Raw genomic sequence first — 19,332 nt, 5'->3', positions numbered from 1 at the left:
AATAAATAAATAAAATCTTAAAAAAAAAAAAAAAACTGCACATAACAATATATATGATTACAATGACAGAAGATAAGATTACATTAATTCAAAGGCCCTTCAAAAAAAATTTTACCGGTTTTAAACAAACTAGTGGGTAACAATGAAATTGATAGCAGAATTGGTCACTGTTACAGAATTTTTCTTGGCTATAAAGCTGTTTAAAGGAAATCAAAAGGAATCAGGTACAAATAATCATTCTGGATAGAAAAAAATGGAGTTAGTATTAGTTTTCAAAATACTAACGGTGTTTCTACATAATGATCCATGGCCAAGGCCTAGAAAAATCTCTATGAAACCTTTCCTTTTCTCTTAAATTTTTAAGAGTATCTTTGTTGCCAAAAGGAGGTAGGTGCCTAGCACGAATAATGGGGAACTGAAATATTTATCAGTATTTAATTTACAAATACAGGTTTTTGCTGCTATTCTTTATTTTTGTTTTTAACCTGTCTTCCAGATTATATAGATGAACAACACACAACTCAATTTTCTCTCAGTCTCTTTAACATCAGATACAAATTTGAGAGACAGTTGACTAATCAGTCTATTACCCATGGTTAAAACTGGTTTCTAATCTGTACAAGTATCAGTGGTAAATAAACCCATGTACAAAAGGTTGGCAAGATCTGTACATCTTCCCCTTTCTCTCCTGTGGGATCTAGTTAAGAAAGGGGTTAAGGGGCGCCTGGGTGGCTCAGTGGGTTAAGCCTCTGCCTTCAGCTCAGGTCATGATCTCAGGGTCCTGGGATCGAGTCCCACATTGGGCTCTCTGCTCAGCTGGGAGCATGCTTCCTCCTCTCTCTCTGCCTGCCTCTCTGCCTACTTGTGATTTCTCTCTCTGTGTGTCAAATAAATAAAAACCTTAAAAAAAAAAAAAAAAAGAAAGAAAGGGGTTAAAATACAAGTGGATAATTTTTAAGTTGCTGAGCAAGATCTCTCAAGATTTTATGCTGGGAATCAGTTTGGCAATGTCTACTAAATTTTTTTTTAAGAAAATTTTTGAATGTATATATTCTTTGGCGAACTCCATTTAAGGGATTTATCTTACTGATATATTCATCTATGAGCAAAACTCCTACCACACGTGGATATTCACTGCAACAAAAAATGGAAAACAAATATTCAACACTAACAATTCTTACATATACGTACAACGACAAAATGTCTATAAAATGGAAGGCCTTGCAGCTGTTAGAAAGAATAGGGTAGGGGCGCCTGGGTGGCTCAGTGGATTAAAGCCTCTGCCTTCAGCTCAGGTCATGATCTCAGGATCCTAGGATTGAGCCCGACATCAGGATCTCGGCTCAGTGGGGAAGCTGCTTTCCTGCTCTCTCTGCCTGCCTCTCTGCCTACATGTGATCTATCTGTCAAATAAATAAATAAATAAATAAGAAAGAATAGGGTAAATTCATAAATGTTGATATAGAATCATCTCTACGATAAACCTATAGGTGAAAAAAGTATTAGCAAGAACAATATGCATAGTACACTATCACTAAAAGGAAAAATATGTATGTACACATATACAAACACACATAGAATAGCTCTAGAAAAATACATTTAAAAATGATGAAACATTCTTGCTCTAGAAAGGAAAAGTAGAATTCAGAGGAGAGAAAATAACTTTTTACCTATACCACTGTAGTGTTTAAGCTCTTTTAAATGTGTTTAAAAAAAAAAAAGAATCTATAAAAAAATTTTTCACCAGAAGAGCATTATACATACATCTTTATTGGCCAAAACAATATCCAGTGTTGACTTGGCCACCATGGGAGAGTGTCTGCCATTATGTGGATTTATATAATTGTAGAGATCTTCCATCACATCTAAAAAATTTTTTAAATAAATAAATGTCAAAATCACTTAACAACAAATTCAATCCTCCGGTAATAGTCTAAAACCCTTTTTTTCATGCCAACCTCCATCAGTGCCTAGCACAGAAAGTGCTCAATAACCATATACATGTTGAATAAACACAAAATAATGCCTCAATTAGGGAAACAATCTTCCAGAGTTAGCGGAAACATAGGTTTCTGTAATTTGAAAAAGATTCGCTGGTGATTCTAATGACCAAACCATTGAGAATTATTGGTTGAAAATAAAGAAAAACAAATTATTATCTCCTCTCAATTTTTTTTATCCCAACAGAATAGAAACTCAACTTTAAATTCATAATCTATCACCCCAAGCATTTCATTTCTATAAACAGTTAATAAGCCCTGTCTTTTTGCTCTTCTTCAAGACATCATAGCAGAGTGTGGCCCTCTGCATTTACATATAAAACTTACATAGGCACACATAATGCTGGCATTTTATTGGGATTGTCTTGAATCCATAGATCAATTCTGGGATAACTAATGTATCTACAATAAATCTAATGAAGATATTGATATAACATTTGAGCTCCACATAAAGATCTGGAATTGACAGCCAAAAGATTTCTAATCTTGGGTCTACCAATTGACTTTTCATATATCTCTTGTTACATACAGAACAAATTATTTAACCTTCCTTTGCCCACATTCCCAGAACTGTAAAATGGGAATGATGCAATAAAGTGCTTGCCAATGGTGACAAAGGATATTTTATTCAACCAAGAACTTGCCAATAAATATTACTAACTTTTTCAATCACACCACCACCAACCACCTAAAGACAGGCTTTAAAAAGAAGGGGGGATGGGGCGCCTGGGTGGCTCAGTGGTTAAAGCCTCTGCCTTCGGCTCAGGTCATGATCTCAGGGTACTGGGATCGAGTCCCGCATCGGGCTCTCTGCTCAGCAGGGAGCCTGCCTCCTCCTGTCTCTCTCTGCCTGCCTCTCTGCCTACTTGTGATCTGTCTGTCAAATAAATAAAAATAATAATAATAAAATAAAATAAAATAAAATAAATAAATAAATAGATAGATAGATAGATAGATAGATAGAAGTCGGGAGGGGCACCTGGGTGGTTCAGTCCGTTAAGCCTCTGCCTTCGGCTCAGGTCGTGATCCCAGGGTCCTGGGATCTAGCCCTACATCGGACTCCCTGCTCAGTGAGGAACCTGCTTCTCCCTCTCTCTCTGCCTGCTGCTCCCCGATTTGTTCTCACTCTGTCAAATAAATAAGTAAAATCTTTTTAAAGAGAGAGAGAGAAGGGTGAAGAAAAGGATCCAATGACCTCACACAGCAGGACAGCAGCATGGAGAACCAGGAAGTTCCAGTCCCCTCTCTGCCACTAACTTGCACATTTTTAAAATAAGATGTAACTTTTCTTTTGACATTTAAGGTTTCATTTGAGGAGCCTTATACATTTTCTGAGAATTCTAACTTTTTCCTTCAGACTCACCACTGAATACTTTCTTTGTTTCTTTGTGCAAGTTGGAGACAGCAATCCTTGCTGCCAGGATGGCATAGTCAGGGTGCTTAGTAGTCAAGGTCGCAGCCGTCTCAGCAGCCAAAGTATCTAGTTCCACAGTGGTGACCCCACTGTATAAGCCTTGGATTACTTTCATGGTGATCTGAGCCTATTAAAACAAAACCAAGAACTACTTGAGCTTCCCCAAGAACCATTAGCCTCCTTAAAAGAGCAATGAAGAAAACAATCAAATTTATTATGAAAAAAAAAATTTTTTTTTCCTTTTCTCAAAAATTATCTTTCAGAATGCTGGACTATGGGAAACTTAGTAATGAGAACTCACAAACCAACAAAGCCATAAGAAAAGGCACACTACATTTGCAATGAAGAGGCAGCACCAAACAAACAGAAAACCCAATGACAGCTTTTAGAAAGAGTAATGGTCTCACCAGAAAACAGCTGAAAACAAACCAGTGATTTTATAAGTATCTCCTCATCCTTCATTCAAATTGTCCATCTGTGGTCGGGGTTCGAGCTACATACTTACCTATTTTCCCCCAATCCTACTTAAGGACAAGTATGAGAAAGCAAATGAATCAAACTTTAATCATTCCAATTAAAGGAAATGAAGGTGTAAATCAGTTAGTGACTACTCTTTTCTTAGCACCTCACAAACTACAAATTACAAAGTAGTTCGATTTTCATCATCTTCACTGACATTCCACGGCACCAAGTAAGACGGGTATTATTAATTATTGCTATCACCTCTTTATGTGAGAAACTGAGGCTCAGGATACTGGGACTTGCCCACAGTTACTATAACCCCTGCTCTACATCCTATTCAACCTCACTGCATTCACTGTTTCCAAGACCATATTGTAAGAGGTTCTCCTTTTTAAAACACACAAAGCACAAGTTATCACCATACATTTTTAAGAAAAACAAATTCTTGGTCGTTTACTGAATCTTTAAGACACCTTAATTCAACAGAAAATTGATGCACTTCCCAGGTGACCAATGTATGTCCCCTTCAAAAAAGTCTGTGTGTGTGTGTGTGTGTGTGTGTGTGTGTGTGTGTGTAGTACTAGTTTATAATCCATTCTACTTTATTATACATAATACCAAGCTCCTGATCACTTTCTTTTCAGATCCAAGAGGTAAGTTACGTCTATTAAAAGAGTAGTGAAGTCTTCTGAATAGTTTCTGGTGCTACATGGCAAGTAATCAGAACTCAGGATAAAATAACAAGTCACTTATATGTCACTCCCCCTCTCTTTGAACCTTTCTTATTTCTAAAACAGGAAGATGAATCAGGATGATCTCTCAGACACATTACAACTCTAACATTCTACTATTCTAATTATTGTTTAGAATTCCTAAATATAAAATATATTTTATTTATATTTCTAAATATTTATTTATAATTTATTTATAATATTATAGTCCCAAATATAAAAGAGAATTTATGACAAGCATATTTTAAAGTCATTTAAAATTATTTTCTTTTGAACATTTTGGTCAATTCAATATTTATCAAGTGTCTAATTACATATTTGGCAAGCACTGCAGATCATAAGAATAGGATAGAGCCCACCCTTGATTCTAGGTGAGGACAGAGACATATAATTAATTTCCATATCATGTGATTAATGCTAGGAGGCCAGCATTAATGCCACAGCAAACAGATAAAATACCTAAATAAGGCTGAGGCAATACAGATGGCTTTGGAAAAAGGGTTCTTAGAGACTCCATTTCAAAGATCATTTTGGAAACAATGTGTAAGATGCACCTGAACAGGGCAAGATTAGAGGAAGACACTTTAGAGGCCACAGCAGTCCAGATTAGAGATGATGAGGGTCTAGAGTAAGGGAGTTATAAAAAATAATGAGAAAAACAGAATAACTTGCTTATGAAGCGTTCTCTTTAATTTAAATGTTGTCCGTGAAATCTACTTTCTATTACTTAAATGTATTTCTACATAAATAACAAAAAAGCAAATTTCAGGGTGCCTGGGTGGCTCAGTCATTGGGCAGCTGCCTTCAGCTCAGGTCATGATCCCAGGGTCCTGGGATCAAGACCGGCATTGGGCTCCCTGCTTCTGTTCCCTCTCTCGCTGTCTCTCTCTGTCAAATAAAAAAGTAAAAATCTTTAAAAAAAAAAAAATTAGATACATTATTTAAAAAAAAAAAGCAAATTTCAAACTAGTTCCTATACAAACGACCACAACTCCAAAACAAGCTTTTCTATAGGCTTTTCCACTTATGAATAAAACAAATCACCCAAGGAAGTCTCTAATATGATATGTTAATGTTAAGTTTTCCTCTTTGTTCACTCTGATAATTCTCTGAAAAGAACTCACAGGACCAAAAGTTAGAAACTAAGTTTTATTTTGTTTTATTTTAGAAGATAAGTTTTCAGCAATGAATTCATATTTTTATCCAAGGCCGTAACAAAAATACCAAACCAAAATATTTATCAAGTAAATGATAAGAGATAAGGGACTAGTAGAAAGAATCATAGGAAGCAAGGTTTAAATATAAACCATATTTACTTACAGGATCAACAAAATCCATATTAAGTCCATAACATAGCTTCTGGATTCGAGATGTAATTTTGTCGAACATAACCCGCTCTTGGCGGCCATCTGAAGAATCAAACCATGCAATTCATATTAGCACTCATTAAGACAGCAACATCAAAGAATCAGAGGTAATCAACACATGAACTTTAAAAATTGACAAACATGAGATGCTATTTCACAGATAAAAGATTCAGATCCCAGGACCCCGAGATCACAACCCAAGCCGAAGGCAGAAGTTTAACCCACTGAGCCATCCAAGCGCCCCAAGAAATTATTATTTTTTTTAAAGATTTTATTTATTTATTTGACAGAGAGAGATCACAAGTAGACGGAGAGGCAGGCAGAGAGAGAGAGAGGGGGAAGCAGGCTTCTTGCTGAGCAGAGAGCCTGATGTGGGACTCGATCCCAGGACCCTGAGATCATGACCTGAGCCGAAGGCAGCGGCCTAACCCACTGAGCCACCCAGGCGCCCCAAGAAATTATTTTTTTAATCTTTAAAAAGTAGCGATTCTATACACAAAGTCTTCCCTTCTTCCCTTACATTATATATAAATCAGCTGGATTCTCACAATAACTTCCTAAATGATGTTTCTTTGTCCCACCCAGCAGCCAGAATTATTCTTTAAAACTTAAGTCAAAATCATGTCATTATCCCCTTCAAAAGTCCTTAACAGTGGTTTATCATCTCCTTCAGAATTAAAGTCAAAATCATTCTAACAGTCCATAGAATCCTACACAACCTGTCCTGTGTGCCCCTTCCCCAACTTCAACTTTTGCTTTCCCACCGTTCCTCGCTTCCTCTACCCTGGCAACCCTGGCCTCCTGACTATCTATACTTTTTTAGGTTGTTGGTCAATGTCATCTTCTCAGTGAGGCTCCCCTGATCACCCTATTTTATTTTTTTTTTATTTTTTTATTTTTTTGGAATTTAACAAGGTTTATTTAAGCAACTTTGTGAATTACCATTTTTTTTTAATTTTTTAATTTTTTTTATTTTATAAACATATATTTTTATCCCCAGGGGTACAGGTTGATCACCCTATTTTAAACTGCAATTCCCCAAACACAGCTGTGCTCTTCTTATCCCCATTCTCCTTCTATGCTTTATTTTTCTCTATAACACTTAGTATCATCTGACACACTATATATTTTACTTATGTATTTGTTTACTGTGTGAATCTCTCCACTCATCCACGAGAACATAGCTTCCAGAAGGAAAAAAGAGTTTTTGATATTTTATTTACCAATATATTCCCCAGCACCCAGACCAAGGACCAAGGGCTAGCCCATAGCAGGAACTCAAATATTTACAAAATGTTAAATAATTTAAAACCTGTCTCCAGGGATGCCTGGGTGGCTAAGTCGGTTAAGCGCCTGCCTTCTGCTTAGGTCATGAACCCAGGGTTCTGGGATCGAATCCCGCATCGGGGTCCCTGCTTAGTAGGGAGTCTGCTTCTCCCTCTGCCCCTCCCCCAACTTGTGCTCTCTCTCTTCTCGTTCTCTCGCTCACTCTCTCAAATATAAATAAAATCTTTTAAAAAATAAATAAATAAAAAATAAAGCCTGTTTCCATTCTAACACCTTCACGATAAATTTGGCTTACATACCCTTCTAAGATAACTAATAATTTTGAATGTACTTCACACCATGTAAAGAAGTTCTTTGACTTTTTAAGATCTTATTTATTTATTTTAGATAGATAGAGAGAGCATGAGTTGGGGGGAGGGGCAGAGAGAGAAAATCCCAAGCAGACTCCCCATTGAGCACAAAGACTGAGGTGGGACAAGATGGGGCCAAGATATCAGGATCCTGGGGCACATGGGTGGTTCAGTGGGTTAAAGCCTCTGCCTTCGGCTCAGGTCATTATCTCAGGGTCCTGGGATTGAGCCCCGCAGGGGGGGTCTCTGCTCGGCAGGGAGCCTGCTTCCCCCCTCTCTCTGCCTGCCTCTGCCTACTTGTGATCTCTGTTAAATAAATAATTAAAATCTTAAAAAAAAAAAAGCTGCTCTTATTGGGAAAACACTGATCACAGTTATCTGTGATACACAAGAGACACTCAATAAATGTTAATTTATCTCTTTGCCCCTCCCATCCTTTTTAACTAGTAACTAAAGGACAACATGTTAAGTATATGTTTACACTTGGCCTTCTCATTCATGTCTGTATGTTGAAACTTAGCTCAGTGGCTGGCTGAAGAATAAATCAACAGGAAGCACTACTAACCTGTCATCAACAAAACTATCATGAAATAAAACACCTCGGGCTCTTGTGCACTGAAAGACAGCCCTTCTCTTTCTGATCACCACTGTGATCTCCTATTCTGACCAGACTGACATATGCAGGGTTTAACTCTGCAACAGAGTAAATCTACTGGCCCTCACTAGGACTAGGCCGTCAGTGCTCTACCAGCTAGCTAAGTAAGCAGACAGGTGACCACAAGGCAATATTAGCAAACAGATTTCTGTAGCTGCCAAGTTAACCAGCGAACTGACAAAAAGTACAATAGCAATTGTATTAACTCACACTGGAAGGGGGAGGCAGACTAATGGTCTAAAGGACCATTCTCTAGCCTATCATTCCACTTAGTCAACTTTGCAACCCCCAGATGCTGACTTTATCACAACATTAATCCTTGTTTCTCACTGCCTACATTATCCTCTTCTCTCAAGCAAAGTCTTTCTTAATTTGGCCCCCTGTCACCTCTTCACCTGTTCCCTGTGAAACATCATTAAGTCCCAACAGGGCCTCCCAGTCCCACACCCACATCAATACCTGTACATTGCTCTGCCTACAAGTCCCTCTTCCCACCCTTCCATACATCTAACTCCTACTTAATCTTCAACTCTCACTACATCCACGAGACCTGCCCCGAACACTTACTCACACTGACCTCTTCCTCTTCTGAAATCTTCTAGAATACTAACTGTCTGATTTCCTCTTGATTACGAACTGTCTTCTCCGGGGCACCTGGGTGGCTCAGTTGGTTGGTTGGCTACCTTTAGCTCGGGTCATGATTCTGGAGTCCCAGGACGAGTTCTGCATTGGGCTTCCTGCTCAGGGGAGAGTCTGCTTTTCCCTCTGACCCTCCCCCTTCTCATGCGCTCTCTCTCATTCTCTCTCAAATAAATAAATAAATAAATAAATAAATAAATAAATAAAATCTTTAAAAAAATAAAATAAAATAAACTATCTTCTCTAATTCTCTCTTCAGCAGGACTGCTAATACCGTAAGACCAAGGATGTGCCTCTTCTACAAGGTATGAACTTTCAATCCCTTCTATCTGGAAGGCTCAGCCCACAGATCTCACATAGCTGGCTCCTAATATTACTCAGAGCTCAGGGCAAATGCCAGCTCCTGAGAGCTTTCCCTGACTATCTAATTCAAGATTACCTTCTCCATCACCTCTATTATGGGTTTACTTGTCATGATCTCCCTAATCACTATCTGAAAATTAACTGATTCCTATGTTTATTTGTTTCTTATGTATACTTACCACTCTCACCCAAACAAGAATGTAAACTCCATGAGAAAAGGGATTTAGCTTGTTTTGTTCATGGCTGTAATCTCCAGTACCTAAAACAGTTCCTGGCACAAAGTAATACTAAAAAAACACTTTCTGAATAACTGAACGAATGGGATCCTATAGCCTTTACTTTACCTACCAGGGTATTTATCGTATTTTATTATATTAAGTTTTCTGATGTGTCTATCTTTTGCAATTGATTATTAAGATCCTTGAAAACAGGATGCAGGTCTACCTCCTCACCGCTGTTTCTCAGTGCCAGCAGAACATCCACACAGATTTGTAAGATAATACAGTGGGCTGTAGAGGTGATTAGGAAGAAAGTAGGGAGGGAATAAGGGGAAAAGAGAGGAAGGGCTAGAGAACAGATTTAGAAGAGAGATTACCAGAGTACACATGGGTGCTTTAAAAGGAATTATTTGGAAATGTTAATTTCATTTTATGAAAACTGGTACGCACACACACACACACACATACACTAGTGTGTTCTCAGTCATGACGTAAAATGTAATTCTTACTGTAGATTGCAACCCAAAGTTTTGAAAACCATATACTATATTCCAAAGCACACTTTACAACTCAGCTACACTGCCTTTATTGCAATGATTCTCAACTTTAATTCTTTAACCTTAATCTCCTTGAGCAATACAATAATACTCTCCCATTAGGAAAAATATCTGAAAATAGCAAGAGAAAAACTCATCTACTATTTCCTTCTGTTATCTAACAATTTTCATATGGATTATTCCTATGTCCCTAACAATCTTAAGATCTCTGAAGATGAAGCTGCTTTCTTCCTCTATTATTTCCCTCAGAATCCTTAGCAAGATATAAGCACATTCAGTAAGTACAGTAGTACTCCCTTAGCAGCAGGGGATACATTCCAAGACTGAAATCAGAGAATGTGTGCCTGAAATCACAGAAAAGTACCAAACCCTATATATACTGTTTTTTCCTGTTCATACATACCTATAATAAAGTTTAATTTATAAATTAGGCACATTAAGAGATAAACAATAGGGGCACCTGGGTGGCTCAGTGGGTTAAAGCTTCTGCCTTCGGCTTGGTTCATGATCCCAGGGTTCTGGGATCAGGCCCCGCATGGGGGGGGGGGGGGGGTCTCTGCTCAGCAGGGAGCCTGCTTCCTCCTCTCTCTCTGCCTGCCTCTCTGCCTACTTGTGATTTCTGTCTGTCAAATAAACAAATAAAATCTTTTTAAAAAGAGAGAGATAAACAACAAAAACCAGTAATAAAATAGAACTATTATAACTGTATACTATAATGAAAGTTATGTGAATGTGGTCTTTCTCTCAAACTGTCTTGTGTACTGTATTCACCCTTCTTGTAATGATGTGAGATGATAAACTGCCTCTGTGATGACATGAAGTGAGGTGAAAGATGTAGGCCCTCTGATGTACACTTAGGCTACTACTGATCTGACAATACTCGAGAGGATCATCTGCTTCCAGAACACAGTTGTTGGAGTAACTGGAACCGTGGAAAGCAAAACCCTGAATAAGTGGAAGAGGACTACTACACAAGTTAGGTTGACTGCCAGCTGCCCTCCTGGATAATTACATTAAAATTAACAAAAATGACAGAAGCTAGTCTATTCGCTGGCATGCCAAAAATAAGAGAGAAAAAGAAAAACCTCGAGCGTGTTAAAAATAAAAAATAAGGGGCACCTGGGTGGTTCAGTCAGTTAAGCGTCTGCCTTTGGCTCAGGTCATGATCCAGGGTCCTGGGACAGAGCTCCACTCCAGACTCCCTGCTCAGCAAACAGTATGCTTCTCCCTCTCCCTCTACCCCACCCAACAACCACCGCCCTCATGCTCTCTCACACTCTGCCTGAAATACGTAAATAAAATCTTTAAAAATTTTTTTTAAAAATAAAATAAACTCAAGTATAACTGTGTAAATTAACAAGCTCTGCTGAATGCTACACTAGCAGAATCTAGCTGAGAATCACCTGGATCAAATTATGTTCTCTGAAGGAATAAGAAACAAAATAAGCCCCACCTTTTAGAGCTTGCTGTAGGTAGTACTTTTTAAACTACAGTATTTCAAAGTAGACTCAAAGGTTAAAAACACAACACAGGGGTGTTACCGACTCCAGTAATTTAAGTTCACAAGTTTTCAATTCATATTTGTTACAGACTTATCAAAAGGAAATCTTCATCCTTCCATACCTTTTTCTAAAGCTCTAAAAAACTAGATGTTTCTTTCATTCACAGGAACGGACGAATAAAAGTGAACTGTGTATTCTGGTCTTTTGGTCTCATCAGCTAAATAGAGGACAGGGAAATTCAGAGAATGATGTTCTCAAGATACTAAAAACTGGAAGAAGGGCCATCACTGTCCACTTCTCTATCTCTTGGCTTTTATTAAACTCCCTGGACAAAACCAAATCAACCACCTGCCTACCCAGAGAATCCATTAAATCCTGTATTTTTAAATAATTTTTCTCATTCACTCTTTGAATTCCTGTTCGTGGCAAGTCCGGTGCTAAGTGTGGGCATAAAGTCTGCATCTTCAAATGGCTCACGGGCTAGTGGAGGAAACCACCAGTCAGTCAACCAATAGTAAGTGCCTACAATTCTGAAATAACTTTATTGTTTTAACAGAGGCAAGCAGATTCAAGTCAAACTTTGTTCCTACCTACTTACAGTCCTCTGCTAGACATACGTTTTGCTCTTGTTTTTCCAATCTGATTAAACCTTTTGCCAAGGCAGGGGCTGTCTCCTCTTATTATTTCACACTGACAAGCAAAGATCTGGCACAAAGGAGGAACTCGGCAAGTCTAACGGGAAATAACTGCTGGGGAAGAACCCATGTCCCTGGCTCTTCCCAGTCAGTCCCCATCCTGTCGGAAGTTGTCCTGGCCTCCCTACTCCGATTCGGTTTCCGTAGTCCCAGTCCCAAACTTGGCGACACACCTCCCACAAAGGGCAAATTCCAGGCATGTCTGTGGCTAAGATCTGTTCTTTTTCACCCCACATCCCCACAAAAGAGATCAGGAAACTGAAGGCAAAGTCCCTTCTTTCTGGCTCCTCCCACTCCCTAGGACAGGTCACCAGCCCCAGGGTTTTCCAGTACACTCCGACGTTAGCCTTGGGTTCGAAACCCGGCCTCACCATCAAGGGTGGCCTTGCGTCAGTCACCCCTCTCTGCACTTCAGATTCTTTACCCGAGAAGCGGAACTAATAAATACTGCCCCGAGAATGCTCGGTGCACAGAGTAACTACTCGATAAAGGGGAGGTAGTATTCTTTTGAAAGGCGGCAGGATGACAAAGCAGAGGGGGCTCACGCTGAAGACCAGCGGTGGGGCGAATGTGGGGGGACGGGAGGGACAGACTGACGCAAGCCAGAGGCCCAGCGGGCTTGACAGGGCGGGAAGCCGCGGCGGGCCGGGCGGGAAGCGGTAGAGGTGGTCGGGCGTTGCCAATTGCAAGGGCGTTAGCAGCCCGCGACCCCTTTACCTGCTCCCCACTAACCTGCTGCCCCCTCCCCGGCCTCTCACCTCGCTTGATCACATGCATCGCGGCTAGCGGCTGAGGCGCTGAAGGATTCGAGACGGCTGCAATTCGGAGGCGCCGGCGGGATCGAGAAGGTGGTAGAGTGCGAAGGGTCGGGTTCCTGGGGGCGCTCAGGTGCAAGGACTGGATTTGGGAGCCAGAGAACACTTTCCTCCACAGAGCGGAGGCGCGACAATCCGAATCCCCTTCCCGCTCCCGCCACCCGAGACGCAAAATCGGCGCGACGGAGCTCGAATGACGCCTACTCGACGCTGCCAGCGTCCCGGCTCGTGGGCAGGGCCAGCGCAGCCCCAAACGGGCCTCACCCGATAGCCGCCATGTTGAGTATGGGCAGGGCCCTGGAAACTGCGCCTTTTCCATAGCCACATTGGGTGTGGGCAAGCCCGGCGAGAAGGCGGTTCTCCTGCCGCCATGTTGATAGTGGGCAAAGCCGACTCTGGGCCGGAACCCCGCGCGGCGCGCACAGCCCGCCAAGCCTGGGACCGCCCCTCTCCTTGGCGTGCCCCGGCCTTAGTCAAGATGGTTCAGGTATTTTTGAAATAAAAACCCAACCATTCAAAACCCTTTCTTGCCTTGACGACTGTTAGAATATAATAACCCGACTGCTATCCGATGTGAGCTGCAGCCTGTGATCCATAGCTGGAGGCGGCCAGGAGCCCCACGCTCCTACATCGGAGGAAATCTGGCACTCAGTCCTTGGAAGAAAGTCCTGCGAGCCCGTGTTTGATTTTTTCCTGATGGAGTGGGAGCTCTGAAGGAGTTTTGAGCAGACCAGGGCAGAGCCATGGCCCGTTTGCTTTTATAATTGTCCAGTGGGTGGTGGCAGAAACAGTGGAGGCAGAATGGACAGTGCTTGGTGATTGAATGAGGGGAGTGAGAATAGGTAAGAGACGTAATACACAAGAGTGATGTAGAAGCTTGTGATCTGGACGACACAAACTGATTATCATGAAAGCTCATGTGGCATCCCTTTATAAGAACTTTCATCGGTTCCTCACTACCCTCTAGATGTACCCCAAGCCCCTGTGAAGTAATTCTAAAAGTCATAGGTGATAGGCAAGACCATAGAATAGATAGGGTAAGGATGGCCCAAAGATGGGGTTGTCAGATTTGGCAAACAAAAATAATGTGTTCCAAATGTTGCAGAGACATGATTGCACAAAAAGTTTTTATCAGAAATTCAAGTTTAACCAGGCAGGCATCCTGTATTTCAACTGGGACATCTGGTATTCCAACTGGCAGCCCTCTCTGGAGACCTTCTGGGTATGTGTATGAGAGTTTCAGTTTTCCCTGTCCAAGGGGAAATATTCCCTTCATCATCCTGTCTCCAATGCCACAAAGAACACAATGAGAGTCAAAGCCAGCAGAGGTTAAAATCTCCTACATGCTTTATTGGACTTCAAAGAGTCTTATGAAATAACACAGAAAAACCATGTGAGGGTGTCCAGGGGGTACAAGGCAGTCTGCAGCCTAGCACCCTCCTAAGACCAGCCCCAGGTGCCTGCACCCCAGGCCCAAAATAGGATCCCAGAGTAAAGGCATGGGAAGGAGTGGGGCAAAAGGAAAATACCTTTACAGCCATAGCAAAAACAGGTAAGGGAGAGAGTTGCCTAGAGGGTGGGAAGGGTGTGGGGGAAGAGGTCACACAGCTGCCTTCAGCTACACTATCTTCTTCAGCCACCCCTTCCCTAAACCAGCTGTGTCCTTTTTGAGCCTCTGGCCCAAGCTATGCAGTAACATGAAAATGGGGTCTGACAAGGGGAGTATGTGGTGCAGGCACTTGGGAAATTCAGGAGATTTTCTTTTTTCAATTTAAAAATGATTTTTTGGTTCAAATGCAACAATATCCTGCCCAACAGCTCCAGCATCCCCTTAGAGCCCTGTATCATGGCGAAGGCTTCCATGGCCAGGGAAGCCATTTGTCCTGAGCTCCAGGAGTACTGATGCTTAGAGAGCATTTGGGCAGCACCTCTTATAGTCAAACCCTCCTGCAGTGTGGGGGAGCAGGGCTAAGAAAGAGGCAGGTGTAGGTGAGAGAAGAGAGAAAGGGTGACTGCCCTGTGGCCCACACATCTGGCTTCTACTCATCCCCCAACTAAGAGAGGAGTCTCTCCCAACCTACCCCCTAGCCTAGCCTCTCTTCAAAGTTCTCTAGTAGCTTGTTCTCTAGGAATGTGTTCCACTCCCCCACAAACCCCTAGAGGCTCAAGCAAGCTCCAGGCCAAGTTTCCTTCTGGCCCACCACACTCCCAAAGAACAGACCTCAAATATTAGGCCCTAGGCCCCAGTCTGAGGCAAACAGAACCATCGTGGGCGGGGTGGAACATGTCTGAGGCACAGATGTCGGAAGTTACTCCTCCTATCTCCCTCCCCCTCCCCGCAGGCTGCTAGGGGAAGTTGGGGAGTGGTGGGAGGGAGGAGCCTGAAAGCAGGAAACAGAGAAACAAGAAACCAAACTTCAAAACTGGGACAGCAGAGACAGAAGCTGGACCCCAGAGGTGGAGGTGAGGGCTAAGGGGACAGCAACTAAGACATGCACTGAAGTAGAGAGGGAGTGGCAGCAGCAGCCCATGGTTGGGAGAAAGGCAGGGCAGGCAGGCCATGGTGGTCAGTTAATAAATAATGTTGAAGGACCCAAGGATGAGGGGGGCAGGTATGTACAGTGGCCAGGCCCCTGGGCCAGCCCCTCCCGTGCCCCGCTCTAGGGGCCAGGTATCTTGGAAGGGGAGGAAGGGGGGCAGAAGACCAGGGAAGGACACATTGTCCCACCACTGCCACTCTCATCCTGCCTACTTCTTAAGAGGCTTCTTAAAGATTTTGAGGGGAAACTTCTTCCGGCCTGGGCTGGCATCTGTCTCCTCGCCAATGGAGCCATTATCCTCCTCAGCCACAGCCTTCTTGCCAGCTAGATGGGGAATGCGTGTATTTCGGCTAGCCTGCAGGGCTCGGCTGTCCCCAACTGGAGATGGCGTGTCTGGGTCTGGGGAACTGGAGCTGTGAGAACGGGAAGAATCCAAAGGTGGAGAGCCACCAGGTGGGGCTGAGGGGCTCAGCTCCATCAGGCTGTGGGCCTTGTCCAGCCCATGGTTCAGCGCCAGGAGTGCCTTCTTGGCCAGGGCAGGGCTGTCAGGCAGTTTCTCCACCAAAGACCCGGGGTGGACCCCCTCAATCAGCCGGTGGCTGCCATTGGAAGTCATGGCACCGAGGGCCTCATCTGCAGCACGGACCATCGGAGGAGGCTTGGGGGCCACACGCTGGCGGTCACTCGTGTGGAGGGAGGACTCCGAATCGGAAAGGGTCAAATCCCTGCAAGACAGGGCAGAGAGGAAGAAAGGGATACATACAGGAGAGGGGGGTGGAAGAAAGGTGAAGAAGAGAGAGGAACACCATGAGAAGACAAGGAGGGGTGGGAAATGGATATAGAAATAGGGGTAGGGGCAAGAAAAGAGGATGAACAGGCAGGGAGGTAAGAGAGAAGGATGAAAAACAGAAGAAAGTTGAGTATGCCATAAGTACAGGACAAGAGATAGGCAGGAATAGGGAATGGGGACAGGTTGGGGAAGAGACGGAGAGAGGAGGGTAAAATCAGGGAGAAAGAAAGGCAAAAGGAGGAACAGAAAGAAATAAGAAGGGCCAAGAGGATAAAAAAAGAAAGAAAGAAAGAGAAAAGTGATAAAGAAGAGACAAACAAGAAGCAAAACCAAAAGTCATTACACCATCATCTATCTGGCAAAGGGCTTTCTAATGACGGGCCCCCACCCTGCTGAGTGGCCAGGCCCTAAACTGGTGCAACCATAGGCTTGAATCCCTCCCTCAATAAAATCTCTGCCTTCCCATAGTGGGTTGGATTTCTTAGGACTCAACCCTAAACCAACACAGAACCCACACATTACCCTGAATCACCATTCCCCATGCCTTCCTCCCTGAATGACTCCTGTCACACCCCGGGACACATCCAGACTGGGCCGGGCAGCAAGGAACAGGGCACATGCAGTAAGTGGCCCTGACCCAGGCTGGGAAGGAGAAGGTTAGAATAGCCTTGCAAATAATCCCTTATGCACCCCAAAAGGCCAGGCTGCTGCCTCTTTCTGGCAGGGACAGGAAGAGTCCTGAAACAGAAAAGTGTTTCAGAGTTCAAACCGAAGTCTGCTGGCAGTTGGAAAGCGGGGTCTTTTTCGAGGCTCTGTGAAAGGGAGAGTGTAGGCAGGTGCAGAAAGACAGGACAGGATGCTGGTCTCTAAGTGGCACTAGAAGTCATAATTTCCATCTCTGCTTGAGACTTGTCGTGTGACCTAGGACAAGTCATCTAACCTTGCTTGGTCCTCAATTTTGGCCAAATGAAGAAATTACCAATTCAATTACCTTGCAAGGCTGTTTGGAGGATCTGATATGTTGGCAAATCACTTGGAAATGTAGACAGTTTGGGGGAAGGAAGATGATGAGGCCAGTCAAGCTGGAAGACCCAGACATGGGCCAATCTTAAGAGACTTCTTTGCAAGGCTGAATCATGGGGACATAGCACTGCACACTGGACATGCACACACAGAGGTTAGTCCAGAAAGCTGAGGCCCTCTAAGGGGCTGGCTATTCCTAAGAAGGCCCATGAACCAATTCCAGAGTTCTCCTCTCCTGCCTCTACAGACAAAAGGGTAAATATGGGTGTCCTCTGCCAGTCTCTTAACTCTCCCTCTACTTTCCCAGAGGAGAACCCATGGTAGGGGCAGAGGAGAAGGCTAAGGGAAACACTTAAACACCCAAGTCAGGAAGCAAAGGGGAAAAGTCAGGAGTGGGAGGGGAGAGCACCATAGGACCTGGAAAGGAGGAGGCTGTGGGTCAAAAATTAGGGAGGGCACCAGGGCCCAAAAATAAGCAAAGGCAGAAGGTTGACTCATAGCTCCTGAGGTTTATTTCTCTGTAGGAAGCAATTAACTGAGTAGCTACCCTGTGGGCCAGTATCTTCCTGGAGACAAGGAGCAGCAGAGAATAATCCCAGCTCCAGCTCCACCCTACAGATACTGTTTCAACCACATCTTCTACTGTTTATTCATGTTCAGTTTCATATTTGGTTTCATATATCTGATACTGTCCTCACTTCTGTCTAAATGTGCCCTCATTTCCCTAAGTTCCAAGATGATCCACTCCATATCCTGCCTTTTCCACATACATATGGACCACAGAGCAAGGCGCTGAGACAGTTCTGGGGAGCAACCGCACTGGGAAAAGGGGCCCTCTATCCTGATGAGGTGAGGCTCCCGGGAGCTTACTTTTCTAATGCCAAGGGAGAGCTGTCAGTGGGTTGGGGCCCTCCCAGCCTCACTCCTCATACCCCACAGCCCCATTTGGCCATGATTCCCATCCCTCTGTGCCTTGTCATCAGTTAAAAGCTGAGACTTTCCAAAGCCAGAAAAGAGCCTGAGGAAGCTCCGGCAGATGCAGGAGGTCAAAGGCCTGCTGAGGCAAGCTCACTTTCCCTCCCTGAATCTTTGAGACACTCAGGCCAGGGGTGTCCCTCCCCACAGGCTGGGCTGCCTTGGGCTTCCATACCAAGCTACTAACCTTACTAGAGAGCCTGTTTGTCTTTAGAGATGGTCCTCTGGTGCATGGTGCAAAAGAAAATTAAGTAGTGAACAGGCCAGGTGGGTGCAGGTACCTCCCCGCCCTCCCTCCCCACTGCCCTCAGCTTGGGCCTTTGGAGCACGGGATTCACAGCATCCCCTAGTGCCCTGAACCCCAATCCAGTCTTCTCCACCTCTATGGGGAGGGGCAGTCTCCCTGCCTAAGCTTCTGGATGGCAATGAGGATGAGAATGAAAATGAGCCACTGTGCTGGGTGAAAGTGCTAGCAAAGGCAGCCCCTTTGTGAAAGACAAAGGAAATGCCCTCAAGGATAACTATCCAGAAGTAGCAGAGCAAGACAGACTGGCACCCAGAGTGAAGCACGACCAGAAATCCACAAATCCACGGCAGTCAGCAGGCTGCAACCCCAAGGCCAGGGCTGGGCCAGGCCACAACTTCCAAGAAGAAAAGTCCCTCTAGAGGAGAGGGACTTTCTAAGGCTCCCCTAAGCTTGTTCCAAGCAAGGTCAAGGCTCTCTCATCTCTGACCCTAGCCTATCTCCTGAGGTATTAGCGAGGAAAGGCCCAGCCCCTGCTAGACCAGGCTATGGGAGAAAGCCTCTCATCAGTTCTTCCACAGTTCGCTTACTGAGACCTCTGGGAAGCACAGAAGTACCCAAAGAGTGTTCAAGACTGGAAAGTCAAGTTCTACACTGTGTTCTGTTCCAAATGAGCTGTGGGACGAAGGGAAAATTACTTGACCC

General features: G+C 43.5%; 2 protein-coding genes across 6 annotated transcripts in view; both read right to left on the bottom strand.

The window, feature by feature from the left end:
* RRM1 (ribonucleotide reductase catalytic subunit M1) overlaps positions 1–13,319 on the bottom strand; it is a 37,177-nt gene extending 23,858 nt beyond the window's left edge. The window contains exons 1-4 of the mRNA XM_047692240.1: positions 12,999–13,319; positions 5,928–6,016; positions 3,364–3,541; positions 1,765–1,865 (exon numbers count right to left, since the gene is read on the bottom strand). Coding sequence (XP_047548196.1) covers positions 1,765–1,865; positions 3,364–3,541; positions 5,928–6,016; positions 12,999–13,017 — 387 coding nt within the window. The 5' untranslated portion in view covers positions 13,018–13,319. The remainder of the gene's footprint in view (positions 1–1,764; positions 1,866–3,363; positions 3,542–5,927; positions 6,017–12,998) is intronic.
* Positions 13,320–14,380: 1,061 nt separating this feature from the next.
* Positions 14,381–19,332, bottom strand: part of STIM1 (stromal interaction molecule 1) — a 203,856-nt gene continuing 198,904 nt past the window's right edge. For 3 of the 5 annotated variants that reach the window (XM_047690777.1, XM_047690776.1, XM_047690778.1), the window contains one exon: positions 14,381–16,320. In XM_047690777.1, the coding sequence (XP_047546733.1) occupies positions 15,804–16,320 (517 nt within the window). In that variant the 3' untranslated portion in view covers positions 14,381–15,803. The other 2 variants (XM_047690779.1, XM_047690780.1) reach the window with 2 other exon arrangements.

Source organism: Lutra lutra, chromosome 10 (assembly GCF_902655055.1).
Source record: "Lutra lutra chromosome 10, mLutLut1.2, whole genome shotgun sequence".
NCBI classification, from domain to species: Eukaryota; Metazoa; Chordata; class Mammalia; order Carnivora; family Mustelidae; genus Lutra; species Lutra lutra.
The sequence above is the reverse complement of the archived record's forward strand: the minus strand, read 5'-3'. Positions and strand labels throughout refer to the sequence as shown.